We start from the raw sequence: 25,089 nt of genomic DNA, 5'->3' as shown, positions 1-25,089 counted from the left end.
AGGACAATGAGGGCAGAGCGTTTCAATGTTGAGTGGAGTGGTTTTGAGTCAGCAGGGTTGGAAGCCTCACAGCTGTAGGTGTCAACATTTATTTTGTTTAACTCCAGAGGGAGGAGAGAGTTGGCGAGAAATCAGGGCTGCTGGTCTGGTTGAATCTCCTCTCTCTGTACCAGGACAAGATCACCTCTCTCCCGTTCTTCATAGTGCACACCAAGAACAGCTCACTTTTTCAAATGGACTGTCCACTGAGCGACTGATGTGAGGAGCAGACACTGAGGCTGGGATAGCAGAATGATTAGGCAGTGACTCAATGACAAACAGAGATTAAAAATGTGTTACAGTAAAAACTAAGATGTCAAATGAGACCTAAACATATATGAAGAAGTGGGCTACTTCTTTTTCAAACTCTAAATAAAAGGTCTTTCTTGATCTTCATTGAAAACAACTCTGGGTAACAGACTAAATGGGAGAATGGAAAAAAGGGAAGTAAAAAAAGAGCCAGACACGCACATAGACAGTTAGATTTGCAATCTTAGATGAACTCTGTGTATTGATATAAGTATTTTATAAAGTCCAGAGTCGTTGATGTTGAGGTTTCTGATGGTGAGAGATCCAGTCTGAGTATCCAGCTTCAGTCTGTCTTTGAACTCCTACTGTAGTCCTTTTAATTACACCAGCTCAATCAGAGCTATGTTATCAAATGAATCTGAACGACTCAATGGGAAAGACCATGCTATAATAATGCCGCTAGGTAGTTCAGTAAGTCCAGTCTGTAAAGTTACTCTCATTCCCTCTTTTCCCGACACATTTACAGAATCAATCAGATCTGAAAGGAAGAGAAACATAGGCTAAGGGCAGTAGCTACATCAATACAAGACATTAACAGGACGAAATCCTGTAGGTGATCCCGGATGCAAGCCAAGCACGTGATAGACTAGGATTAATTTATTTCTACTTTACAGTACGCAGTGACCTACTCTTACTTTTGTTTCTATTGTCTTTGTATTGTTTTTTTAAAAATGTGTTCCATTGAGTCGTAGTTATGGCTCCTAGGTGTAGCCTAGTTCACATTTCTAACTCATAACACTAAATAAGACTATTTTTTATTTAACCAGTAAGTCATTGAGAACACATTTTCTCTTTTACAATAACGACATGACCAAAAAGCAAAATTATAACAGCATTTCTTTCTGCACTTTTGTAATAGCTTATTCACATAATTTACACACTAGTTATGTAACATGATAGTAGACTACTTTTGTAATTGACTCACAGTTTGGCAGACAGACTTACCACTTTCGAGCAAGAGTAATATCCAGAGAACGGAGTTGATCATGTTCCATTTCAATAGGGTACTCAGATTAAGTGTAATTCAAAGATACATTTTCATCAACACGCAACGGTCTGCATGTGTCTTTTTTTATGGGTGGTTTAATTGTTGGAACGGGATAGGTATCATTTGTGGAACGGGATGGAACGGGATGGATATCAGTGGTGGAAGTCTCTCTTGTTTTAATCCTGTTTCCCAAATATATCAGGTAACTTGTGTCTGTGTCGATGTGTTGAGTTCAACTTGCCTAGTTAAATTAAGATTAAATAAATTAGAAATTAAAAATATATTCAGGCAACCTCAAGATGCTTGACTCAATAGCTGCTTTTGAAGAACTTTCCAGTCGTTTGTGCTTACATCCGACTTTACATTCCGACTTTTGAATGTCTGTTTATTGGACATATATATTAGTGTCTAATAAAAAAGAGCAATGTATGTAAAGCATCCCATCTGTTTTAAGGTTATAGTGTGTGTGTGTGAGTCCCCTTAATTGTCACTAGTGTCAGCACAGTTTCAATGTCACACCAGGTTCACAACATGTTTTCATGTGGAACAAATCAATTTGTATGTCAGATGCGCCGAATACTACATGTGTAGACCTTACAGTGAAATGCTGACTTAAAAGCCCTTAACCAACAATTTAGTTTTAAGAAAAATACGTGTAAGTAAAATAAGAAATTAAAGTAACAAATAATTAAAAAGAGCAGCAGTAAAATAACAATAGCGAGGCTATATACACGTGGAACAGTCAATGTGCGGGGAACTGTTAGTCGAGGTAATTACGGTGTTCCTTTCAAGTCCAGTGGTGTAAATTACTTAACATAAATGTATTTAAAGTACTCCACTAGTTTAAATACAATATACTACATGTATTTATATATATACATTCAGAGGTCATGTACATTCAAGGACATTTTACATTGCTAGAGGGAAATGCTTCTCAACTACTGGCCTTGGGACTCCACTACATTCCTAAAGAAAATGTACTTTTTACTCCATACAGTTTCCATGATGTAAAAATACTTGAAAGTACTACTTAAGTCAGGTTTTTTGTGTCTGTACTTTTACTCTTTCTATTTCTTTACAACTTTTAATTTTACTTCACTACATTTCTAAAGAAAATAATGTATTTTTTACTCCATACAGTTTCCCTGACACCCAAAGTACTTGTTGCATTTCAAATGCTTAGCCGGACAGGAAAATGGTCCAATTCACACATTTATCAAGAGAACATCCCTACTGCCTCTGATCTAGCAGACTCACAAAACACATGCTTCATTGTTTTATTATGTCTGAGTGTTGGAGTGTTCCATGGCTATTTCTTCAATAAAAAAACAAGAGAATCGTGCTGTCTGGTTTGCTTAATATAAGGAAGGTCAAATCATTAATACTTCACCACTGATACTTAAGTATATTTTACCAATGGCGTTTACTTAGTATTTTACTGGGTGACTTTCCCTTTACTTGAGTCATTTTCTATTAACGTATCTTTACTTTTACTTAAGTTTGACCAATGGGTACTTTTTCAACCACTGTTCAAGACATTTAGCACCCAAGACCCACCATTCACTTGGTGGCTTAAAGTAGGAGTGCTGAACTAGGATCTGTTTAGCATTTCTGAGTAGAATGAATAACATTACTTTGGCGGGGGAGGGAACTGATTCCAGGTCAGCATTCTTAGCCTGAGACATTTCATAAATGCGTACAGAGGAGTACTGTTCTACGATCAGCTTTGCCTAGATCATACTGAACCAGTTGTCTCTGGAACAAGATATATGGACAGGGTGGGTTTGATCGTAGCTCAGCACTCCTACTCAACACCAGTTGCTATAATCTAACATTTTATAATCCAATTTCCCTTGCTGTTTAATGTCCTCCGGAACCCCACCTCAACATTTTCTGTCAAGGCAACAAAAGCAAGTTGGCATGCTCTTGCAAGGATTTTAACTTCTCCTTGGAATTCACCACCATAACCACTACAACTATTTCTAAGCTATCTTAACATGTGGGTTTCTTTAGGGACCAAAATTAGGAACACTTGAATGGTCCACAAAGCATGCCCCCAGGTAAAAGTAGGCTTTTCCAGAGAAGGGTTGTATTGTTACTCCACGACATAATATGTTATCACAACTCTATTAAAAGACATTCTATACTGGGTGTCACTTCATTCATGCATTTGATGGCAACTAGCCTCTCCCCACCTACACACCTCAAGTTTGCTCTTCAGGCCCACAAAGACAACAAGAAAACGTTGCTCTATTAATGCTCCTTTGGGATTTGAACTCTCAAAAAGTCATTTGAGGATCATCCACCATAACTCTGTCTGACTGGGAGAGTAGGTTAACACAGAGCATTTGGATGTATTGAGACTCCTTCCCTTTTTTTCTTACATGCTATTACTTTACAGCCTATTGTAAAATCGATGTCACGTTCCTGACCTATTTCTGTTAGTTTATGTGTGTTAGTTGGTCAGGACGTGAGGTTGGGTGGGCATTCTAGTTTTCTGTTTCTGTGTTGGTTTTTGGGTTGCCTGGTATGGCTCTTAATTAGAGGCAGGTGTTTGGCGTTCTCTAATTAAGAGTCATATTTAGGTAGGCGTTGTCACAGTGTTCGTGTGGTGATTGTCTCCTGTGTCTGTGTATATGTTTGCACCATACGGACTGTTTGCGGTTTGTTCGTTTTATGTAGTCTGTTCTGTTCATTGCGTTCTTCACTTATATGTAAGTTCGTCGTTCAGGTCTGTCTGCATCGTTTATTTGTTTTGTTTGTTTATGCAAGTTTAGTTTGTTTTCCGTCGTGTTCAATAAATCATGTCATTTCACTACGCTGCGCCTTGGTTCGATCACTACTCCTCCTCTTCTGAAGAAGAGGAGGAGGACCGCCGTTACAGAATCACCCACCAAATCTCCAGAACCAAGCAGCGGAGTAAACGGAGTAAGGGACAGGAAAAAGAAGGAGGAATGGACTTGGGACGATGTATTGGACGGGAAAGGTTGCTACACATGGGAGGAGATCCTGGCTGGTAGGGATCGCCTCCCATGGGAACAGCTGGAGGCACTGAGGAGAGCAGAGGCAACCGGAGAAGGGAACCGGAGTTATGAGGGGACGCGTCTTGCACGGAAGCCCAAAAAGCCCGTGAGTAACACCCAAAAATTTCTTGGGGGGCGGCTAGAGGTAGTGGGCCAAGGGCAGGTAGGAGACCTGCGCCCACTTCCCAGGCTTACCGTGGAGAGCGAGTACGGGCAGGCGCCGTGTTACGCAGTAGGCGCACGGTGTCTCCTGTACGAGTGCATAGCCCAGTGCGGGTTATTCCACCTCCCCGCACTGGTAGGGCTAGATTGGGTATTGAGCCAGGTGTCATGAGGCCGGCTCAACGCGTCTGGTCTCCAGTGCGTCTCCTCGGGCCGGCATTACATGGCACCTGCCTTACGCATGGTTTCCCCGGTTCGCCTACATAGCCCTGTGCGGGTTATTCCACCTCCCCGCACTGGTCGGGCAACCGGGAGCATTCAACAGGTAAGGTTGGGCAGGCTCAATGCTCAAGAGAGCCAGTACGCCTGCACGGTCCGGTATTTCCGGCGCTACCTTCCCGCCCCAGCCCAGTACCACCTGTTCCTCCTCCACGCACTCTCCATGTAGTGCGTGTATCCAGTTCGGTGCCTCCAGTTCCGACAACACGCACTAAGCCTCCTGTGCGTCTCCTGAGTCCTGTACACACTGTTACTTCTCCCGTACTAGTCCTGATGTGCGTGCACTCAGCCCGGTGCCACCAGTGCCGGTACCACGCACCAGGCACAGAGTACGCTTTGAGAGTCCAGTGTGCCCTGTCCCTGCTCCCCGCACTAGGCTTGAAGTGCGTGTCTCCAGTCCGGTGCTTCCAGTTCCGGCACCACGTACCAGGCCTACAGTGCGTCTCAGCCGGCCAGAGTCTCCGTCTGCCCAACGGCGCCTGAACTGTCCGTCTGAAGCGCCGCATGAACTGCCCGTCTGTATTGAGCTTCAAAGCCGCCCGTCTGCCATGAGCCTGCAAAGCCGCCCGTCTGCTATGAGCCTACAGAGCCTTCCGCCAGACTGGAGCCGCTAGAGCCTTCCGCCAGACAGGAGCCCCTAGAGCTTCCGCCAGACAGAGCACCAACCTTCCGCTAGACAGGATCAGTCTGAGCCATCCGTCTCCGCAGCGCATCTGAGCCATCCGTCTCCCCAGCGCCATCTGAGCCATCCGTCTCCCCAGCGCCATCTGAGCCATCCGTCTCCCCAGCGCCATCTGAGCCATCCGTCTCTCCAGCGCCATCTGAGCCATCCGTCTCTCCAGCGCCATCTAGCCATCCGTCCTCCAGCGCCATCTGAGCCATCCGTCTGCCAGCGCCATTAGAGCGCCCGTCTGTCCCGAGCCGTCGAAGCCGATCGTCAGTCAGGAGCCGCTAGAGCCATTCGTCAGTCAGGATCTGCCAGAGCCGCCAACAGACAGGATCTTGCAGAGCCGCCAACCAGACAGGACTGCCAGAGCCGCAACCAGCAGGATCTGCCAGAGCGCCAACCAGTCAGGATCTGCCAGAAGCCGCCAACCAGTCAGGATCTGCCAGAGCCGCCAACCAGAAGGATTGCCAGAGCCGCCAACCAGACAGGATCTGCCAGAGCCGCCAGCGAGCCATGCAGCCAGAGCCGCCCAGCGAGCCATGAGCAGCCAGAGCCGTCAGCCTCGCATAGCGACGAGACGCAGCCTGCCAGAGCCCGGAGCCCGTCAGCCAGCCATGAGCGTCGAGAGCCGTCAGCCAGCCATGAGCGTCGAGAGCCGTCAGCCCGAGCGCCGATGAGCGTCGCAGAGCCGTCAGCCTGCATGAGCGTCCAGATTTCGTCAGGTCAGCATGAGCTTGCCCTCAGCCAGAAACGGCTCATATCCCAGAACTGCCCTTCAGTCCGGAGTTGCCCCTCTATCCTGACCTTCTCCCTCTCTATCTGAGCTACCTCTATATTCTGATTATCCTCTGTCCTTGCTATCCTCTGTCTTCTGCATTAGACTATCTGTCCGGTAGCTGTCCTGTCATTGGTGTTCTAAGTTTTGAGGGGGTAAGAATGGGTGGCATTTTAGGGTAGAGGAGCTAGAGATTTGATTATGGTGGGGTGGGACTCGCCGAGCCTGAGCCACCACCGTGGTCAGATGCCCACCCAGACCCTTCCCCTAGACTTGTCGCTGGTGCGCCCGGTGTTCGCACCTTATGGGGGGGTTATGTCACGTTCCTGACCTTATTTCTGTTAGTTTATGTGTGTTAGTTGGTCAGGACGTGAGTTGGGTGGGCATTCTATGTTTTCTGTTTCTTGTGTTGGTTTTTGGTTGCCTGGTATGGCTCTTAATTAGAGGCAGGTGTTTGCGTTCCTCTAATTAAGAGTCATATTTAGGTAGGCGTTGTCACAGTGTTCGTTGTGTGGTGTGATTGTCTCCCTGTGTCTGGTTATATGTTTGCACCATACGGGACTGTTTGCGGTTGTTCGTTTTATGTAGTCTTGTCTCCTGTTTCATTGCGTTCTTCACGTTATATGTAAGTTCGTCGTTCAGTGTCTGTCTCATCTTTTATTTGTGTTTGTTTGTTTATGCAGAGTTTAGTTTGTTTTTCCGTCGTGTTCAACCTAAATCATGTCATTTCACTACGCTGCGCCTTGGTTCGATTCACTTACTCCTCCTCTCTGAAGAAGAGGAGGAGGACCGCCTTAACAATCGATTACTATTTACATTTTCTCTCAATCTACATACAAATACCCTATAATGACAAAGCGAAAATCGTATTATACATTTAGCAAATTCATTACATATAAACAGAAAATACCTTATTTACATAATGATTCATCCCTTTGCGATGAGACTCAATAGAGCTCCAGTGCATCCTGTTCGATTGATCATCCTTGAGATGTTTCTACAACTTCGAGTACACCTGTGGTAAATTCAATTCATTTGACATGATTTGGAAAGGCACACATCTGTCTATATAAGGTTTCTACAGTTGACAGTGCATGCCAGAGCAACAACCAGCCAAATAAAATTGTATTTGTCACATGTACTGAATACAACAGCTGTGGACCTAAAGTAAACTAAAGTAAAAAAATCTAATAAAATCCATGAGTTTAACACAGAAAATTACAAAACAATAACGAGGGCTATATACATGGGGGTAGCAGTACCGAGTCAATGTGCGGGGTACAGAGTAGTTAATTTGTAAAATGACTTTGCATGGATAATAAAACAGTGAATAGCAGATGTGTTAAAAACACTGGGGGGGGGGGGGGGTCTTGAGAATTTTTGGCCCTTCCTCTTGACACCGCCCTTGTTATAGGTCCCTTGATGTCAGGGGCTCTGTAGGCTCATAGCAGACGGGCGGCTTTGCAGGCTCATGGCAGACGGGCGGCTTTGAAGGCTCAATACAGACGGGCAGTTCATGCGGCGCTTGGCAGACGGACAGTTCAKGCGCCGTTGGGCAGACGGCAGACTCTGGCCGGCTGAGACGCACTGTAGGCCTGGTACGTGGTGCCGGAACTGGAAGCACCGGACTGGAGACACGCACTTCAAGCCTAGTGCGGGGAGCAGGGACAGGGCACACTGGACTCTCAAAGCGTACTCTGTGCCTGGTGCGTGGTACCGGCACTGGTGGCACCGGGCTGAGTGCACGCACATCAGGACTAGTACGGGGAGAAGTAACAGTGTGTACAGGACTCAGGAGACGCACAGGAGGCTTAGTGCGTGTTGTCGGAACTGGAGGCACCGAACTGGATACACGCACTACATGGAGAGTGCGTGGAGGAGGAACAGGTGGTACTGGGCTGGGGCGGGRAGGTAGCGCCGGAAATACCGGACCGTGCARGCGTACTGGCTCTCTTGAGCATTGAGCCTGCCCAACCTTACCTGGTTGAATGCTCCCGGTTGCCCGACCAGTGCRGGGAGGTGGAATAACCCGCACMGGGCTATGTAGGCGAACCGGGGAAACCATGCGTAAGGCAGGTGCCATGTATGCCGGCCCGAGGAGACGCACTGGAGACCAGACGCGTTGAGCCGGCCTCATGACACCTGGCTCAATACCCAATCTAGCCCTACCAGTGCGGGGAGGTGGAATAACCCGCACTGGGCTATGCACTCGTACAGGAGACACCGTGCGCTCTACTGCGTAACACGGCGCCTGCCCGTACTCCCGCTCTCCACGGTAAGCCTGGGAAGTGGGCGCAGGTCTCCTACCTGCCCTTGGCCCACTACCTCTTAGCCGCCCCCCAAGAAATTTTTGGGTGTTACTCACGGGCTTTTTGGGCTTCCGTGCAAGACGCGTCCCCTCATAACTCCGGTTCCCTTCTCCGGTTGCCTCTGCTCTCCTCAGTGCCTCCAGCTGTTCCCATGGGAGGCGATCCCTACCAGCCAGGATCTCCTCCCATGTGTAGCAACCTTTCCCGTCCAATACATCGTCCCAAGTCCATTCCTCCTTCTTTTTCTGTCCCTTACTCCGTTTACTCCGCTGCTTGGTTCTGGAGATTTGGTGGGTGATTCTGTAACGGCGGTCCTCCTCCTCTTCTTCAGAAGAGGAGGAGTTGATCGAACCAAGGCGCAGCGTAGTGAAATGACATGATTTATTGAACACGACGGAAAACAAACTAAACTTGCATAAACAAACAAAACAAATAAACGATGCAGACAGACCTGAACGACGAACTTACATATAAGTGAAGAACGCAATGAACAGGAACAGACTACATAAAACGAACAAACCGCAAACAGTCCCGTTGGTGCAAACATATACACAGACACAGGAGACAATCACCCACAACGAACACTGTGACAACGCCTACCTAAATATGACTCTTAATTAGAGGAACGCCAAACACCTGCCTCTAATTAAGAGCCATACCAGGCAACCCAAAGAACCCAACACAGAAACAGAAAACATAGAATGCCCACCCAACCTCACGTCCTGACCAACTAACACACATAAACTAACAGAAATAGGTCAGGAACGTGACATCGATTTTACAATAAGGCTGTAAAGTAATAGCATGTAAGAAAAAAAGGGAAGGAGTCTCAATACATCCAAATGCTCTGTGTTAACCACTACTCTCCCAGTCAGACAGAGTTATGGTGGATGATCCTCAAATGACTTTTTGAGAGTTCAAATCCCAGAGGAGCAATTAATAGAGCAACGTTTTTCTTGTTGTCTTTGTGGGCCTGAAAGAGCAAACTTGAGGTGTGTAGGTGGGGAGAGGCTAGTTGCCATCAAATTGCATGAATGAAGTGACACCCAGTATAGAATGTCCTTTTAATAGAGTTGTGATAACATATTATGTCGTGGAGTAACAATACAACCCTTCTCTGGAAAAGCCTACTTTTACCTGGGGGCATGCTTTGTGGACCATTCAAGGTGTTCCTAATTTTGGTCCCCCTAAAGAAACCCACATGTTAAGATAGCTTAGAAATAGTTGTAGTGGTTATGGTGGTGAATTCCCAAAGGAGAAGTTAAAATCCTTGCAAGAGCATGCCAACTTGCTTTTGTTGCCTTGACAGAACAATGTTGAGGTGGGGTTCCGGAAGGACATTAAACAGCAAGGGAAATTGGATTATAAAATGTTAGATTATAGCAACTGGTGTTGAGTAGGAGTGCTGAGCTACGATCAAACCCACCCCTGTCCATATAATCTTGTTCCAGAGACAACTGGTTCAGTATGATCTAGGCAAAGCTGATCGTAGAACAGTACTCCTCTGTACGCATTTATGAAATGTCTCAGGCTAAGAATGCTGAACTGGAATCAGTTCCCTCCCCCGCCAAAGTAATGTTATTCATTCTACTCAGAAATGCTAAACAGATCCTAGTTCAGCACTCCTACTTTAAGCCACCAAGTGAATGGTGGGTCTTGGGTGCTAAATGTCTTGAACAGTGGTTGAAAAAGTACCCATTGGTCAAACTTAAGTAAAAGTAAAGATACGTTAATAGAAAATGACTCAAGTAAAAGGGAAAGTCACCCAGTAAAATACTAAGTAAACGCCATTGGTAAAATATACTTAAGTATCAGTGGTGAAGTATTAATGATTTGACCTTCCTTATATTAAGCAAACCAGACAGCACGATTCTCTTGTTTTTTTATTGAAGAAATAGCCATGGGAACACTCCAACACTCAGACATAATTTACAAATGAAGCATGTGTTTTTGTGAGTCTGCTAGATCAGAGGCAGTAGGGATGTTCTCTTGATAAATGTGTGAATTGGACCATTTTCCTGTCCGGCTAAGCATTTGAAATGCAACAAGTACTTTTGGGTGTCAGGGAAACTGTATGGAGTAAAAAATACATTATTTTCTTTAGAAATGTAGTGAAGTAAAATTAAAAGTTGTAAAGAAATAGAAAGAGTAAAAGTACAGACACAAAAAACCTGACTTAAGTAGTACTTTCAAGTATTTTTACATCATGGAAACTGTATGGAGTAAAAAGTACATTTTCTTTAGGAATGTAGTGGAGTCCCAAGGCCAGTAGTTGAGAAGCATTTCCCTCTAGCAATGTAAAAATGTCCTTGAATGTACATGACCCATCTGAATGTATATATATAAATATACATGTAGTATATTGTATTTAAACTAGTGGAGTACTTTAAATACATTTATGTTAAGTAATTTACACCACTGGACTTGAAAGGAACACCGTAATTACCTCGACTAACCAGTTCCCCGCACATTGACTGTTCCACGTGTATATAGCCTCGCTATTGTTATTTTACTGCTGCTCTTTTTAATTATTTGTTACTTTAATTTCTTATTTTTACTTAACACGTATTTTTCTTAAAACTAAATTGTTGGTTAAGGGCTTTTAAGTCAGCATTTCACTGTAAGGTCTACACATGTAGTATTCGGCGCATCTGACATACAAATTGATTTGTTCCACATGAAAACATGTTGTGAACCTGGTGTGACATTGAAACTGTGCTGACACCTAGTGGACATTAAGAGGGACTACACCMCACACACACTATAACCTTAAAACAGATGGGATGCTTTACATACATTGCTCTTTTTTATTAGACACTAATATATATGTCCAATAAACAGACATTCAAAAGTCGGAATGTAAAGTCGGAATGTAAAGCACAAACGACTGGAAAGTTCYTCAAAAGCAGCTGTATTGAGTCAAGCATCTTGAGGTTGCCTGAATATATTTTTAATTTTCTAATTTATTTAATCTTTATTTAACTAGGCAAGTTGAACTCAACAACATCGACACAGACACAAGTTACCTGATATATTTGGGAAACAGGATTAAAACAGAGAGAACTTCCACCACTGATATCCATCCCGTTCCATCCCGTTCCACAAATGATACCTATCCCGTTCCACAAATTAAACCCACCCATAAACAGAAAGACACATGCAGACCGTTGCGTGTTGATGAAAATGTATCTTTGAATTACACTTAATCTGAGTACCCTATTGAAATGGAACATGATCAACTCCGTTCTCTGGATATTACTCTTGCTCGAAAGTGGTAAGTCTGTCTTGCCAAACTGTGAGTCAATTACAAAAGTAGGCTACTATCATGTTACATAACTAGTGTGTAAAGTATGTGAATAAGCTATTACAAAAGTGCAGAAAGAAATGCTGTTATAATTTTGCTTTTTGGTCATGTCGTTACTGTAAAAGAGAAAATGTGTTCTCAATGACTTACTGGTTAAATAAAAAATAGTCTTATTTAGTGTTCATGAGTTAGAAATGTGAACTAGGCTATACCTAGGAGCCATAACTACAACTCAATGGAACACATTTTTAAAATAAATAATACAAAGACAATACAAACAAAAGTAAGTAGGTCACTACATACTGTAAAAGTAGAAATAAATGAATCGTAGTCTATCATGTGCTTGGCTTGGATCCGGGATCACCTACAGGATTTCGTCCTGTTAATGTCTTGTATTGATGTAGCTACTGCCCTTAGCCTATGTTTTATTTCTTCCTTTCAGATCTGATTGATGCTGTAAATGTGACGGGAAGAGAGGGAATGAAAGTAACTTTACCGACTGGACTTACTGAACTACGTAGCGGCACTGTTATAGCATGGTCTTTCCCATTGAGTCGTTCAGATTCATTTGATAACATAGCTCTGCTGAATGCTGGTGTGATTACAACGGACTACAGTAGGAAGTTCAAAGACAGACTGAAGCTGGATACTCAGACTGGATCTCTCACCATCAGAAACCTCACCATCAACGACTCTGGACTTTATAAAATAGTTATCATCGATACACAGAGTTCATCTAAGATTGCAAATCTAACTGTCTATGGTGCGTGTCTGGCTTCTTTTTTTACTTCCCTTTTTTCCATTCTCCCATTTAGTCTGTTACCCAGAGTTGTTTCAATGAAGATCAAGAAAGACCTTTGTATTTAGAGTTTGAAAAAGAAGTAGCCCACTTCTTCATATATGTTTAGGTCTCATTTATGACATCTTAGTTTTTACTGTAACACATTTTTAATCTCTGTTTGTCATTGAGTCACTGCCTAATCATTCTGCTATCCCAGCCTCAGTGTCTGCTCCTCACATCAGTCGCTCAGTGGACAGTCCATTTGAAAAAGTGAGCTGTTCCTTGGTGTGCACTATGAAGAACGGGAGAGAGGTGATCTTGTCCTGGTACAGAGGAGAGGAGATATTCAACCAGACCAGCAGCCCTGATCTTCTCGCCAATCTCTCTCTCCCTCTGGAGTTAAACAAAATAAATGTTGACACCTACAGCTGTGAGGCTTCCAACCCTGCTGACTCAAAACCAACTCCACTCAACATTGAAACGCTCTGCCCTCAATTGTCCTCACGCTCTGCCATCAAAGGTATGTCAACACTGCATATAGTATTGTTTTTCCACTTTGTGGATCAGTGAGGGACCATAATGACAAACCACTAAATAGCAAGCTCTGTTTATAATGAGCTCACCAGAGATCTCATTGGACAGAGCCAATGCCCAGACAGATTGTAGGGGGAGAAATATTTTAACATTAAAACCTGAGGGCAGTTTTTACAAAATCCCTCAACATGCGTATTATCATATTGTCATTATTTTAACTTATGTATTACAGCAAGCTGATTTCTGTATTTATTTGCCTATGAGCCGTGTAGCCTACCTTATATTACCTTCATCAATGTCATTCATCGGTATTGACTAAAGCACATGGCATGGGTTTGAACAGCTGAATTTCACTTAGACAGGACGAATATAGGCTGCAGGTGAATACAGGGCAAGGCCACATACAACATACAGTTGATTAACAAATATGGTAGATGAGAAAAAGTGAATGAAAAAGATATGACAAGCAATGCCAAATGAGTGACTGAACAGTTCCCTCCCCCCACCCTCCATTTTACTCCTGACAGAGTCTGGTCCCAATCCTGTCGCAATCACACTGGTCACATTGTTAGCAGTTGGGATAATAAGTGGTGGTATATACTGGGCAGTTAAAATAAGAACATGTGGCGGTAAGTACAATCTGTGTTACATTTCACATCATACAGAGTACCCTGAAGGTAACAAACACAGAACATAGGTAATCGTGTAATATTATGCCTTTTCCCTTTATTTCAATGCAGCCTGCAAGCAAAGAGAAGAAGAATGATGCTGATGTGAACTGTCAGAGATCGGTAAGGTCAATGTGTATGGATGTGCATGCATATTATGCTACTTGGTTTTCAATGCAACTTCTGTATCTGTGAACACACACATTTAGGAAGGAAGTGGTCACTTGTTGTTGGCTTGTATAACATACCAGCCAATGTGAAAATACAGAATACACAAGAACAAGCATAGTATGCAAATATACTGAACAAAAATATAAACGCAACACGTAAAGTGTTGGCCCCATGTTTCATGAGCTGAAATATCCCAGAATTTTTCAATACGCAGAAATAGCTTATTTCTCCAAATTTTTTGGCACAAATTTGTTTATATACCTGCTAGTGAGCATTTCTCCTTTGCCAAAAAAAATCTATCCACCTGACAGGTGCGCATATCTCGAAGCTGATTAAACAGCATGATCATTACACAGGTTCACAATAAAAGGCCACTCTAAAATGTGCAGTTTTTTCACACAACACAATGCCACAGATGTCTCAAGTTGAGGGAGATTGCAATTGGGATGCTGACTGACGGAATGTCCACCAGAGCTGTTGCCAGAGAATTGAATGCTCCCTTCTCTACCATAAGCCACCTAAAACGTTGTTTTAGAGAATTTGGCAGTACGTCCAACCTGCCTCACAACCGTAAACCACGTGTAACCATGCCAGCCCAGGACCTCCACACCCAGCTTCTTCATCTTCACCCACCCGGACAGCTGATGAAACTGAGGCGAATTTCCCCAGTGGGTGGGCCTATGCCCTCCCAGCCCCACCCATGGCTGCGCCCCTGCCCAGTCATGTGAAATCCATATATTAGGGCCTAATTAATTTATTTCAACTGACTGATTTCCTTATATGAACTGTAACTCAGTAAAATCTTTGAAATTGTTGCAAGTTGCATTGATATTTTTGTTCAGTATAGTTGGATTTTATTGAATACAGGTTTCTGTTTCCATTTGTTTAAGTGCTGACTTTACAAGTTGGGGATATACTGGTATCTGGCACCAGAGGAGTCTGTTTACCAGAGGAGTCTGTTTACCAGAGGAGTCTGTTTTGTACGCAGATGTCAGAATCTCACCTTCTGTTCAGACAGGACTGGATTCAATCACTCCTCTCTCAAAGCTGTGACCTTGGCGTGGTTTAGAGGCTTGTGTGTCTCAATGACCCTGAGAGCTACGCCGGAGGGGGCTTTGGCCCCTGGTAGGTTTAGCCATTCCGGATTGGTCTCCGGTGAGGGGCCAGACCAACGACAGCATTGGTCCTACATGTTTCACATTGGCATGGTGCTATAGGTATGCAACTATACCACTCTGACAATGTTACATGCTGTGTGTGTCTTTACTGTAATTTTAAATGTGTATTTTTCATGGTGTTGTGCATTACTTTGCAAGAAATGTGTTTGATAAAAATGCAATTGAATTGCTGTTGTTTAAGTCTTAACATTTGTCAACCACAAGGTTGACCTGGTCCTTGTGCTCCAGCTCAGCAAATTACATTTCCCCCCAAAAAACACCCCAAAAAACATAAAGATTTTATACCGATCTCACATTTATACCTTTCATTGCCACTATTGTATTATTGAGTATGACGTTTCACATACAAATAGCACCGCTATTTATTTGTCTGCTGCATGCTGTGTGTGTCTGTACTGTAATTTTAGATGTTTACTTTTTCATTGTGTTGTACGTTACTTTGCTAGAAATGTGCTTGATAAAAATACAATATTGTTATTTAGGTCATAACATTTGTCTGAAAACCAGGATTAGTAGCATTTAAACAAGCAAATTAGTTCAATCATGGCACCACATCCACTCCCTGAAACACTTTTACCATTTATTTTCAAAATGCTTGTAACCGACTGCCCAAACCTGCTGATCTCATGGGCATGTTTAAACTTGTGGAGGAATGTTTTCATGTAGGTTTGTCCTGCCTTTATCTCCACTCTAGAGAGTCTCTGTTATGTTCTCCACTATTTACCAAACTACATTAAAGCCTGATAGGAAGGTTTCTGTAGTGTTCTTAACCACATTGGACATAAGTGTCATAGTCATTAACTTAATAAAAAGTGAATAAGTTAGCTTATGTATTTAACATTATTGTATATCAACCAGATACAGCATACTACTACCAGCATACTGTAAGTAATGCAGGGTTAAGATGTGGATTTGGCAGTGAGGAATGTACATTTCCATGCAGTACAGAGAAAACTCTTTGGGAATGAGCAGATACGAGTAGTGATAAGACAATGGAAAAGTACACATAACAGGTAAGATAAGACAGGGAAAAAGGCATAGGTTGGCATAAATACAGTACCAGTCAAAAGTTTGGACACCTACTCATTCATGGGTTTTTCTTTATTTTTACTATTTTCTACATCGTAAAATAATATTAAAGACATCAACACTATGAAATAACATGGAATCATGTAGCAACCAAAGTGTTAAACAAATCAAAATATATTTTAGATTCTTCAAAGTAGCCACCCTTTGCCTTGATGACAGCTTTGCACACTCTTGGCATTCTCTCAACCAGCTTCACCTGGAATGCTTTTCCTACAGTCTTGAAGGAGTTCCGATATATACGATGAGCACTAGTTGGCTGCTTTTTCTTCACTCTGCGGTCCAGCTCATCCCAAACCACCTCAATTGCATTTAGGTTAGGTTATTGTGGAGGCCAGGTCATCTGATGCAGCACTCCATCACTCTCCTTCTTGGTCAAATAGCCCTTACACAACCTGGAGGTGTGTTGGGTCATTGTCCTGTTGAAAAACAAATGACAGTCCCACTAAGTGCAAACCAGATGGGATGGCATATTGCTGCAGAATGCTGTGGTAGCCATGCTGGTTAAGTGTGCTTTGAATTCTAAATAAATCAATGACAGTGTCACCAGCAAAGCACCCCCACACCATCACACCTTCTCCTCCGTGCTTCACGGTGGGAACCACACATGCGGAGATCATCCGTTCACCTACTCTGCATCTCACAAAGACACGGCGGTTGGAACTGAACATCTCAAATTTCGACTCATTAGATTTCCACCAGTCTAATATCCATTGCTTTTATTTCTTGGCCCAATCAAGTCTATTCATCTTATTGGTGTCATTTAGTAGTGGTTTCTTGGCCCAATCAAGTCTATTCATCTTATTGGTGTCATTTAGTAGTGGTTTCTTTGTAGCAATTTGACCATGAAGGCCTGATTCACACAGTCTCCTCTGAACAGTTGTTGAGATGTGTCTGTTATTTGAACTCTGTGAAGCATTTATTTGGGCTGGGTCTTCCTTTCCTGTGGTGGTCCTCATGAGAGCCAGTTGCATCATGGTCTTTTACCAAATAGGGCTATCTTCTGTATACCACCCTTACCTTATCACAACACAACAGATTGGCTCAAGTGTATTAACTTCTATCCAAGGCACACCTGTTAATTGAAATGCATTCCAGGTGACTACCTCATGAAGCTGGTTGAGAGAATGCCAAGAGTGTGCAAAGCTGTCAGCAAGACAAAGGGTGGCTACTTTGAAGAAGAAAAACGTTTTGGGTTACTACATGATTCCTTATATGTTATTTCATAATGTTGAAGTCTTCACTATTATTCTACAATGTAGAAAATAGAAAAAATAAAGAAAAACCCTGGAATGAGTAGGTGTGTCCAAACTTTTGACTGGTACTGTACATAAATCCATCCATGTTTGAGGATGTCGGGAGATTATGTAAAAACCGGCCACTAGGGACAAAAGAGAGAACCGTTTACTTCAAGTAGGTTCATCTGCCTCTGGTTCCAAAGGTTGCTGCTTTGGTTGCTGCCAGAGATAGAAAGTTATTTTTGTTTTAAGCCTATCCCAAACCTCAACCCTAACCTTAAGCATTCTGATTTAATGCCTAAACGTAAGAGTTCAGAGGTAATGCCTAAACGTCACCCTAACCTTAGAAATTCAGAGTTAAATGCCTAAACTTAACCTTAAACATTTGGAAATTTGACGTTTGAGAAACATGCATGAACGTCTAATTCTGACGTGTGACTGTGAGCTCGTTGGTTAGTATTCTGTATCTGCCTGGTGTAAGGCTAATTTATTTAATAGCATGCAGCCATTACACCACTCAGTTTAATTTGTAAGTATAATGAAATCCTATCCAGTCCAGTATGTGGTACAAAATAGAAACACTGCTGTATTAACAAAGCTTTCTCTCAAGCGTTTCGTAGCCAGTTACCAGACTGGCTCAGTAAGACTTTCAAAGGATTGGGGAAACAATTCAACAAGTCCATACCTGTTCATAAGATGAACAGGATCAGGCAGTCAGTTGATGGATGCTGTCTTTTGAAAGTAAATGAGGAACGTTTGCTTTAGGGAGAGTGGATTACCTTTTAGTGTACATACTGTAAATTACAAGGCACATGCAAAACATATTTTTAATGGTACAATCAAATACCAGTATGTGCATAATGGGTGCTAGGTATTCTGACTTGAGATCTACAGTGCATGGAGAAAGTATTCACACATTTGGACTTTTTCCCCATTTTGTTGTGTTACAGCCTGAATTTAAAATGTATTTAATTGGGATTTTGTGTCACTGGCCTACACACAATACCCCATAATGTCAAAGTGTAATTATGTTTTTAGAAATATTCCTTTGAGCACGGTAAAATTATTAATTGCACTTTGGATGATTTATCAATAGACACAGTTACTATAAAGATACATGCAACCTTCCTAACTCAGTTGCCGGAGAGGAAGGACACCACTCAGGGATTTCAACCACGAGGCCAATAGTGACTTTAAAACAGTTACAGAGCTTAATGGCTGTGATAATAGAAAAACTGAGGATGGATCAACAACATTATAGATACTCCACAATACTAACTTAAATGACACAGTGAAAAGAATGAAGCCTGTACATAATAAAAATATTCCAAAACATACATCCTGTTTGAAAATATGGCACTACAGACAAATTGCAAAACACATGGCAAAGAAATTAACTCTACGTCCTGAATACAAAGTGTTAAGTTTGGGGCAAATCCAACACAACACATCACTGATTACCACTTCATATTTTCAAGCATGGTGGTGGCTGCATCATGTTATGACATGTCAGCATTAAACATGAACTGGTTGTAATAGGGGTGGCCAAACTTAGTCCAGAGACTGAAGTCAGCAGGATTTTGTTCCAGTGAAGCACTAATAAAACAACAAACTGATTTAAACTAATTAACTTATTATGGTCTTCAGTCAAAAGAAGATTCATCCAGGTTGAGCTGGAACAAAAACATGCATGAACTTCAGCCTTGCAAGAGCATGGATTGGCCACCTTTGGTGATCTCCTACCCATGGGTTCTATAATCAACTCTATATTCCGAGATGTCAAACACATTTATCTTCTGTCATTTGCAAGAATACATATGTGTAAACTGTGTTACCCAACTATTGTAGAACAATCAATGAAGTTGGGAAATCTAGTTCAGTTGGGAAGAATTTCACTCCAGTAAGCATGCTTTGCCAACATAACCACTGGAGTTCTTAAACAAACCACTTGTAAGTTAATACCAGACATTAGATTTCATAATGTGAAGAAGCAGGCCTATACTAGCCTCCTATAACCCTCCTGATCTTACAATGTGTTTCGCTAAACAAATTGCAAAACACATTCTAAAGCTCATGAGATTAGGATGGATATACGAGGCTAAGCCTATAGTGCCTTCGGGAAGTATTCAGACCCCTTAACTTTTTCCACATTTTGTTACGTTACAGCCTTATTCTAAATTGGATTAAATTAAATTTTTTCATCATTCCTCATTTTCCTGCATACAATACCTCATAATAACAAAGCAAAAACAGGTTTTTAGAAATGATTGCAAATTTATTAAAAATAAAAAACATAAATACCTTATTTACATAAGTATTCAGACCCTTTCCTATGAGACTCTAAATGTAGCTCTGTTTACATCCAGTTTCCATTGATCATACTTGAGACGTTTCTACAATTTGATTGGAGTCCAGATGGGGTAAATTCAATTGACTAGACATTATTTGAAAAGGAACAAACCTGTCTATATAAGGTCCCAGAGTTGACAGTGCATGTCAGAGCAAAAAAAAGCCATGAGGTCGAAGGAATTCTCCGTAGAGCTCCGAGACAGGATTGTGTCGAGGCACATATCTGGGGAAGGGTACCAAATTATTTCTGCAGCATTGAAGGTCCCCACGAACCAGCGGGAGGAGGTAGAGAACTGGTCTGTCTGTCCAATATAAAGGGTCAAAACTGGCAGAGGAATAAAAATAGCATAATTAGGAAAGTATACCAGTTTAATTTGAGGACCAGGATGTTGACAGCTGTGCCATACAGATTGCAAAAAAGTTGGTAAGAGATTTTTGATGTACCGATTCTAAGGTACATGATGTATGAGAGGATATATAAAACAACGCAAGATTCAAGACTTCGTCCTTTTCAGCTAAAGTTATTATAGAGAATTCTTTCCACCAACAAAATGTTGAATATTTGGGGAATAAAGTCATCACAAAACCATAAGTAGGCCCAGAATTGAAAATGCGACGCATTTAACTTGCATTTTTTATTTGGTACATGGTAATTTAAACACAAAATGTATTATTAAGTGCACTACGTACACTATATATACAAAAGTATGTGGACACACCTTCAAATTAGTGTATTTGGCTATTTCAGCCTCACCCGTTTGCTAACAGGTGTATAAAATTGAACACATTGCCATGCAATCTCCATAACAACATTGGCAGTAGAATGGCCTTACTCAGTGACTTTCAACGTGGCACCGTCATAGGATGCCAACTTTCCAACAGGTCAGTTATTCATATTTCTGCCCTGCTAGAGCTGCCCTGGCCAACTGTAAGTGCTTTATTGTAAAGTGGAAATTCTACGAGCAACAACGGCTCAGCCGGAGCGTGGTAGGCCACAAAAGCTCACAGAACGGGACAGCCGAGTGCTGAAATGTTAACACGTAAAAATCGCCTGTCCTCGGTAGCAACACTCGGTACCAAGTTCCAAACTGCCTCTGGAAACAATGTCAGCATAAGAACTGTTTGTTGGGAGCTTCATGAAATGGGTTTCCATGGTCGAGCAGCCGCACACAAGCCTAAGATCACCATGAATAATGCCAAGTGTCGGCTGTAGTGTTGTAAAGCTCGCTACCCATTGAACTTTAGAGCAGTGGAAATGGGTTCACTGGAGTGATGAATCACGCTTCAACATCTGGCAGTCCGATGGATGAACCTGGGTTTGGCGGATGCCAGGAGAGCGCTACCTGCTCGAATGCATAGTGCCAACTGTAAAGTTTGGTGGAGGAGGAATAATGGTCTGGAGCTGTTCATGGTTTGGGCTAGGCCCCTTAGTTCCAGTGAAGGGAACGCTACAGCATACAATGACATTCTAGATGATTCTGTGCTTCCAACTTTGTGATAACAGTTCRGGGAAGGCCYTTTCCTGTTTCAGCATGACATTGCCCCCGTAAGCAACGCAAGCGAGGTCCATATAGAAATGTTTTGTCAAGATTGGTGTGGAAGAACTTGACTGGCCTGCACAGAGCCCTGACCTCAACCCCATCGAACACCTTTGGGATGAATTGGAATGTCGACTGCCAGCCAGGCCTAATCGCCCAACACAATGCTGTTGTGGCTGAATGGAAGCTAATCCCCGTAGCAATGTTCCAACATCTCGTGGAAAGCCTTCCCATAAGAGTGGAGGCTGTTATAGCAGCAAAGGGGGGACCAACTCCATATTAATGCCCATGATTTTGGAATGAGATGTTCGACAAGCAGTTGTCCACATACTTCTGGTCATGTAGGGTTTTTAAACATTTTTTATGACAAATAAAATCAGCCAATCAATCAATCCAAACTCTGCAGCGGCCATTTGATGAATGGTTAGAGACATGTTACAAAACACCAAAAGGTTTTGCTCTGAAGTCCGAATACCGCCCATTATGCACATACTGCAATTAAGTGTACCAATATTAGATTTTTTTTGCATATGCCTTGTAATTTGTCTTGTAATCAGGTTTCTCAGGAACAGAACTTTAAACCTTGGGATATTTCGCAGCTACTATACATGTACAATATGTACACATACACACCCTAAAGCAAGATCGCTTATTTACTTTTTAAAGAAAGCTGCCATCAACTTTAACTGACTGGCTGAACCTGTTCATCTTATGAACATGTATGGACTTGTAGTATTGCTGCCTCATTCCTCTGAAAATCTTACTGACTCTGATAACTGGCTACCAAAAACTTTGTTCATACTGTAGTGTTTCTATTTTGTACCACATACTGGATATTATATATAGAAATTAGACTAATATAATGGCTGTTTTTGCAATTACATTGATTAGCCTTATACCAGCCAGATGCAGAATACTAACACATATCACTCTGTTGATATTGTGTGAGGATGTGTGTTTGGCAAGTAAGAATGTACCGGTAAACCTTTGTCCACTTTGGAAAATTGTTGAGAGATCAAAGGAAGTCTTTGTCAGACAACAGCAGATGAGGAGGGATAATATGTCCCAAGTCATGCGACAATGCACATGACAGGGATGACTTATGGTGGGCTGAGTGAATAACAAGTGAAAACAGCAGCAGGTTGGTTGTAGTTGGTCCCCCTACAGGCCTGAAATGTTATTTAATTTCAAATGGATTGACCATAACCATCACACATCACTAAGAACAATAAAAAATTGTTAACAATTTTGTTGCCATTTATTTGCACAAATGCAAGTATACAAAGCAAAGAAGCGGGATAGGAGACATTCAAGGCCGTTTTCCTGGACACAGATTACGTCTAGTCCTGGAGTAAAAAGCTATTTCGATGGAGATTCTCCGTTGACCGTGCATTGTAGTCATGGACTAGGCTTAGTATGTCACAGTGGTGCATAATAATAATTAATAATGAATTCAGACTCATGATTCATTGAATACTAGTCTCTCCATAAGATCTTTCAGAGTCGCTAAAGAGTATCTCGTGTTATACAATGGCTCCCTCTAGTGTCTGAGACAGTTGAAGAGGACAGACTACCAAAGCACATAGAAGAAGAGGTGTCACAGAAGACATGTGGAAGACTGCTAAAGCCCTAGATATAGTTTGTTACTGTCATTTTTAGGGGGAACATACAATTCTAATGAGAACGCAAAAAAAAAAAAGTGATGTCCCAGAAAGTCAGGTCTGAGGTCCTCTTCTGTGTAAAAGTCATGACGCCGGAGATGAGAAGCAGGTATGGGGAGTCAAACGTTTAATTGGGAACAGACATAGAACAAGACAGGAACAGCGTCAGCACACGGATAAACAAGGACATATGACAATCAATGCTGAAGCAGGGAACAGAGCGGGGAACCAGAAAGATATAGGGAAGGTAATGACAGAGGTGAGAGGTGGGGCAGGTGTGCGTAATGATGGTGGCAGGAGTGCGCAATCCTGGGGAGCCTGGCGCCCTCGAGCGCCAGCGGGGAAGAGCGGGAGCAGGCATGACACCAACAGAACAATTGTGGCCACACCCACCAGAGAAGACATAACTCATTGCACCACCAACTCAGGCTGATTCACGGGAATCAGAGAGACAAATGGCAGTGGAAAGAGAGAAGTAGAGAGGGAGTAAGGAAGATGGAGAGCATACATGTACAGAAATCAAATTGTGGGTATTCAAAGCACATCAAGTATGTTAATTCAATAGATTATTGTTATACCTGCACATTGCAGACAGTGCTCCTCAATGCTGAGTTTGATTGTCTGGTTACTGACAGGTTTAGCAGCCACACAACTGTAGGTATCATTATCCTCTTCCTTTTTCTCCAGAGGGAGAAACCAGTTGGTGTGTGTGTGTGACTATTTGTGTTATCCAGTCTTCCCTCTCCTTTGTACCAGGCCAGGGTAACGTCTTTTCAGTTCTCCACAGAACACACCACTGAACAGCTTTCAGTAACTGATGGACTAACAGCTGACCTGGGGCTCCTAATGTAGGGAGCTGGGACTCCAACTGCAAAACAAGAGGAGAAACAGGCAGATATACAAAAATAACCAAACTACCACAGAATAGGATGACCATCAAGGTTGTCATTGTGTAGTACTAAAACCTACACAATTGGTGTTTTTTTGTATATACTATTTAAATAATAACACACTCACCATATACATCTAAATGGAAAACGTGGGCAAAGACTGATCTATATGCAAATCAGATATACAACCAATAAARTCCAGAGGTGTTGATGGTTGTCACGACTTCCGCCGAGGACGGTCCCTCTCCTTGTTCGGGCGGCGCTCGGCGGTCGACGTCACCGGTCTTCTAGCCATCGCCGATCCACTTTTCATTTTCCATTTGTTTAGTCTGTGGGTTTTTCACACCTGGTTTCAATCCCCCCATTACATGTTCATTATTTAACCCTCTGTTTCCCACATGTAATTGTGCGTGTTTGTTCTATGTTGATGGCTGTATCAACGCACCGTTGTATTGTTTCTATACTGGTGTTTTTTTGTGTATTAAAAACCTTGTCCACGCATCTCAGCTCTCCTGCACCCGACTCCTTTTCACCAGTTACCCAARGCCTTGACAATGGTGAGGTCTCTGATGCTGAGAGATGTGTCCAAAAAAATGACTTGGCTACCAGAGCCAGATTTATTAGGTGTTATACCTGGTTTATTTACATGAATACAAAAATAAAACATAACAAATGCTCAAACATGAAACTTCAATTTCCTCTGTATATTCTTTATCTCAAACGTGACTTTACCTTCTAGGCTTTTTTAATTTCCCCCACAAAAAACTGGTGCAAAAGCTGAATAATTTTGTGTCTTCTCGGTGTACAGTGCATGTATGGTATAAGAGGAAGGCAGAATCACATTATCTCATCTACAAGTCTTCTCTATGTTCACTTTAATGTGTATTAGTGCCCACTGGGACACATAAACAACATATATTATATATTTCCTCTGTAGAATGAAAAGGATGGGGCCTACATTGGAGGTAGGTTTGTTCACAGCACTGTCATAAATATATAGAGGCTTTTCAGCATATTTGATTCTTTGAATCATTAGCTTCTTTGATTCTGCAGGACTGTACCAACACTTATGGCAGTTTAGCGCCATCTACTGTAGAGCTCTAAGATGTAAACGACTTAACATCTGCTGATGCAGGTGAC

The 25,089-nt window shown here is 42.4% G+C and overlaps 1 protein-coding gene and 1 long non-coding RNA gene across 6 annotated transcripts; one reads left to right on the top strand and one right to left on the bottom strand.

Annotated features, from left to right (window-relative positions):
* Positions 1-11,680: 11,680 nt before the first annotated feature.
* LOC112073781 (SLAM family member 9) lies at positions 11,681-16,011 on the top strand. 5 transcript variants are annotated; one of them, XM_024141019.2, is made up of 6 exons: positions 11,681-11,825; positions 12,298-12,618; positions 12,854-13,156; positions 13,698-13,799; positions 13,911-13,961; positions 15,028-16,011. In XM_024141019.2, exons 1-5 carry the CDS (start codon positions 11,783-11,785, stop codon positions 13,934-13,936), a joined length of 795 nt encoding a protein of 264 aa, XP_023996787.1. In that variant the 5' UTR covers positions 11,681-11,782; the 3' UTR covers positions 13,937-13,961; positions 15,028-16,011. The 5 variants fall into 5 exon arrangements, with proteins under 5 accessions (XP_023996787.1, XP_070296379.1, XP_023996785.1 ...); XM_070440278.1 differs by having other exon boundaries at positions 14,998-16,011; XM_024141017.2 differs by having other exon boundaries at positions 14,900-16,011.
* Positions 16,012-22,632: 6,621 nt separating this feature from the next.
* LOC139025202 (uncharacterized) lies at positions 22,633-24,470 on the bottom strand. The gene is made up of 2 exons (XR_011476668.1): positions 24,077-24,470; positions 22,633-23,927 (listed from the first exon to the last, which is right to left on the bottom strand). It is a non-coding gene; the product is annotated as an uncharacterized lncRNA (long non-coding RNA).
* Between the last annotated feature and the right edge of the window lie 619 nt (positions 24,471-25,089).

This window comes from Salvelinus sp. IW2-2015, unplaced genomic scaffold (assembly GCF_002910315.2).
Source record: "Salvelinus sp. IW2-2015 unplaced genomic scaffold, ASM291031v2 Un_scaffold2365, whole genome shotgun sequence".
In the NCBI taxonomy this organism is placed as follows: Eukaryota; Metazoa; Chordata; class Actinopteri; order Salmoniformes; family Salmonidae; genus Salvelinus; species Salvelinus sp. IW2-2015.
Note: the sequence above shows the minus strand (reverse complement) of the source record. Positions and strands in the feature narration are given on the sequence as shown.

What these genes read in the sequence shown, in the direction of transcription:
- LOC112073781 (XM_024141019.2), top strand. Translation starts at nt 11,783, where the DNA reads ATGATCAACTCCGTTCTCTGGATATTACTCTTGCTCGAAAGTG. An exon ending in ATTACTCTTGCTCGAAAGTG is followed by an intron (nt 11,826 to 12,297) that starts GTAAGTCTGTCT and finishes TCTTCCTTTCAG; the next exon opens with ATCTGATTGATGCTGTAAAT. An exon ending in TGCAAATCTAACTGTCTATG is followed by an intron (nt 12,619 to 12,853) that starts GTGCGTGTCTGG and finishes CTGCTATCCCAG; the next exon opens with CCTCAGTGTCTGCTCCTCAC.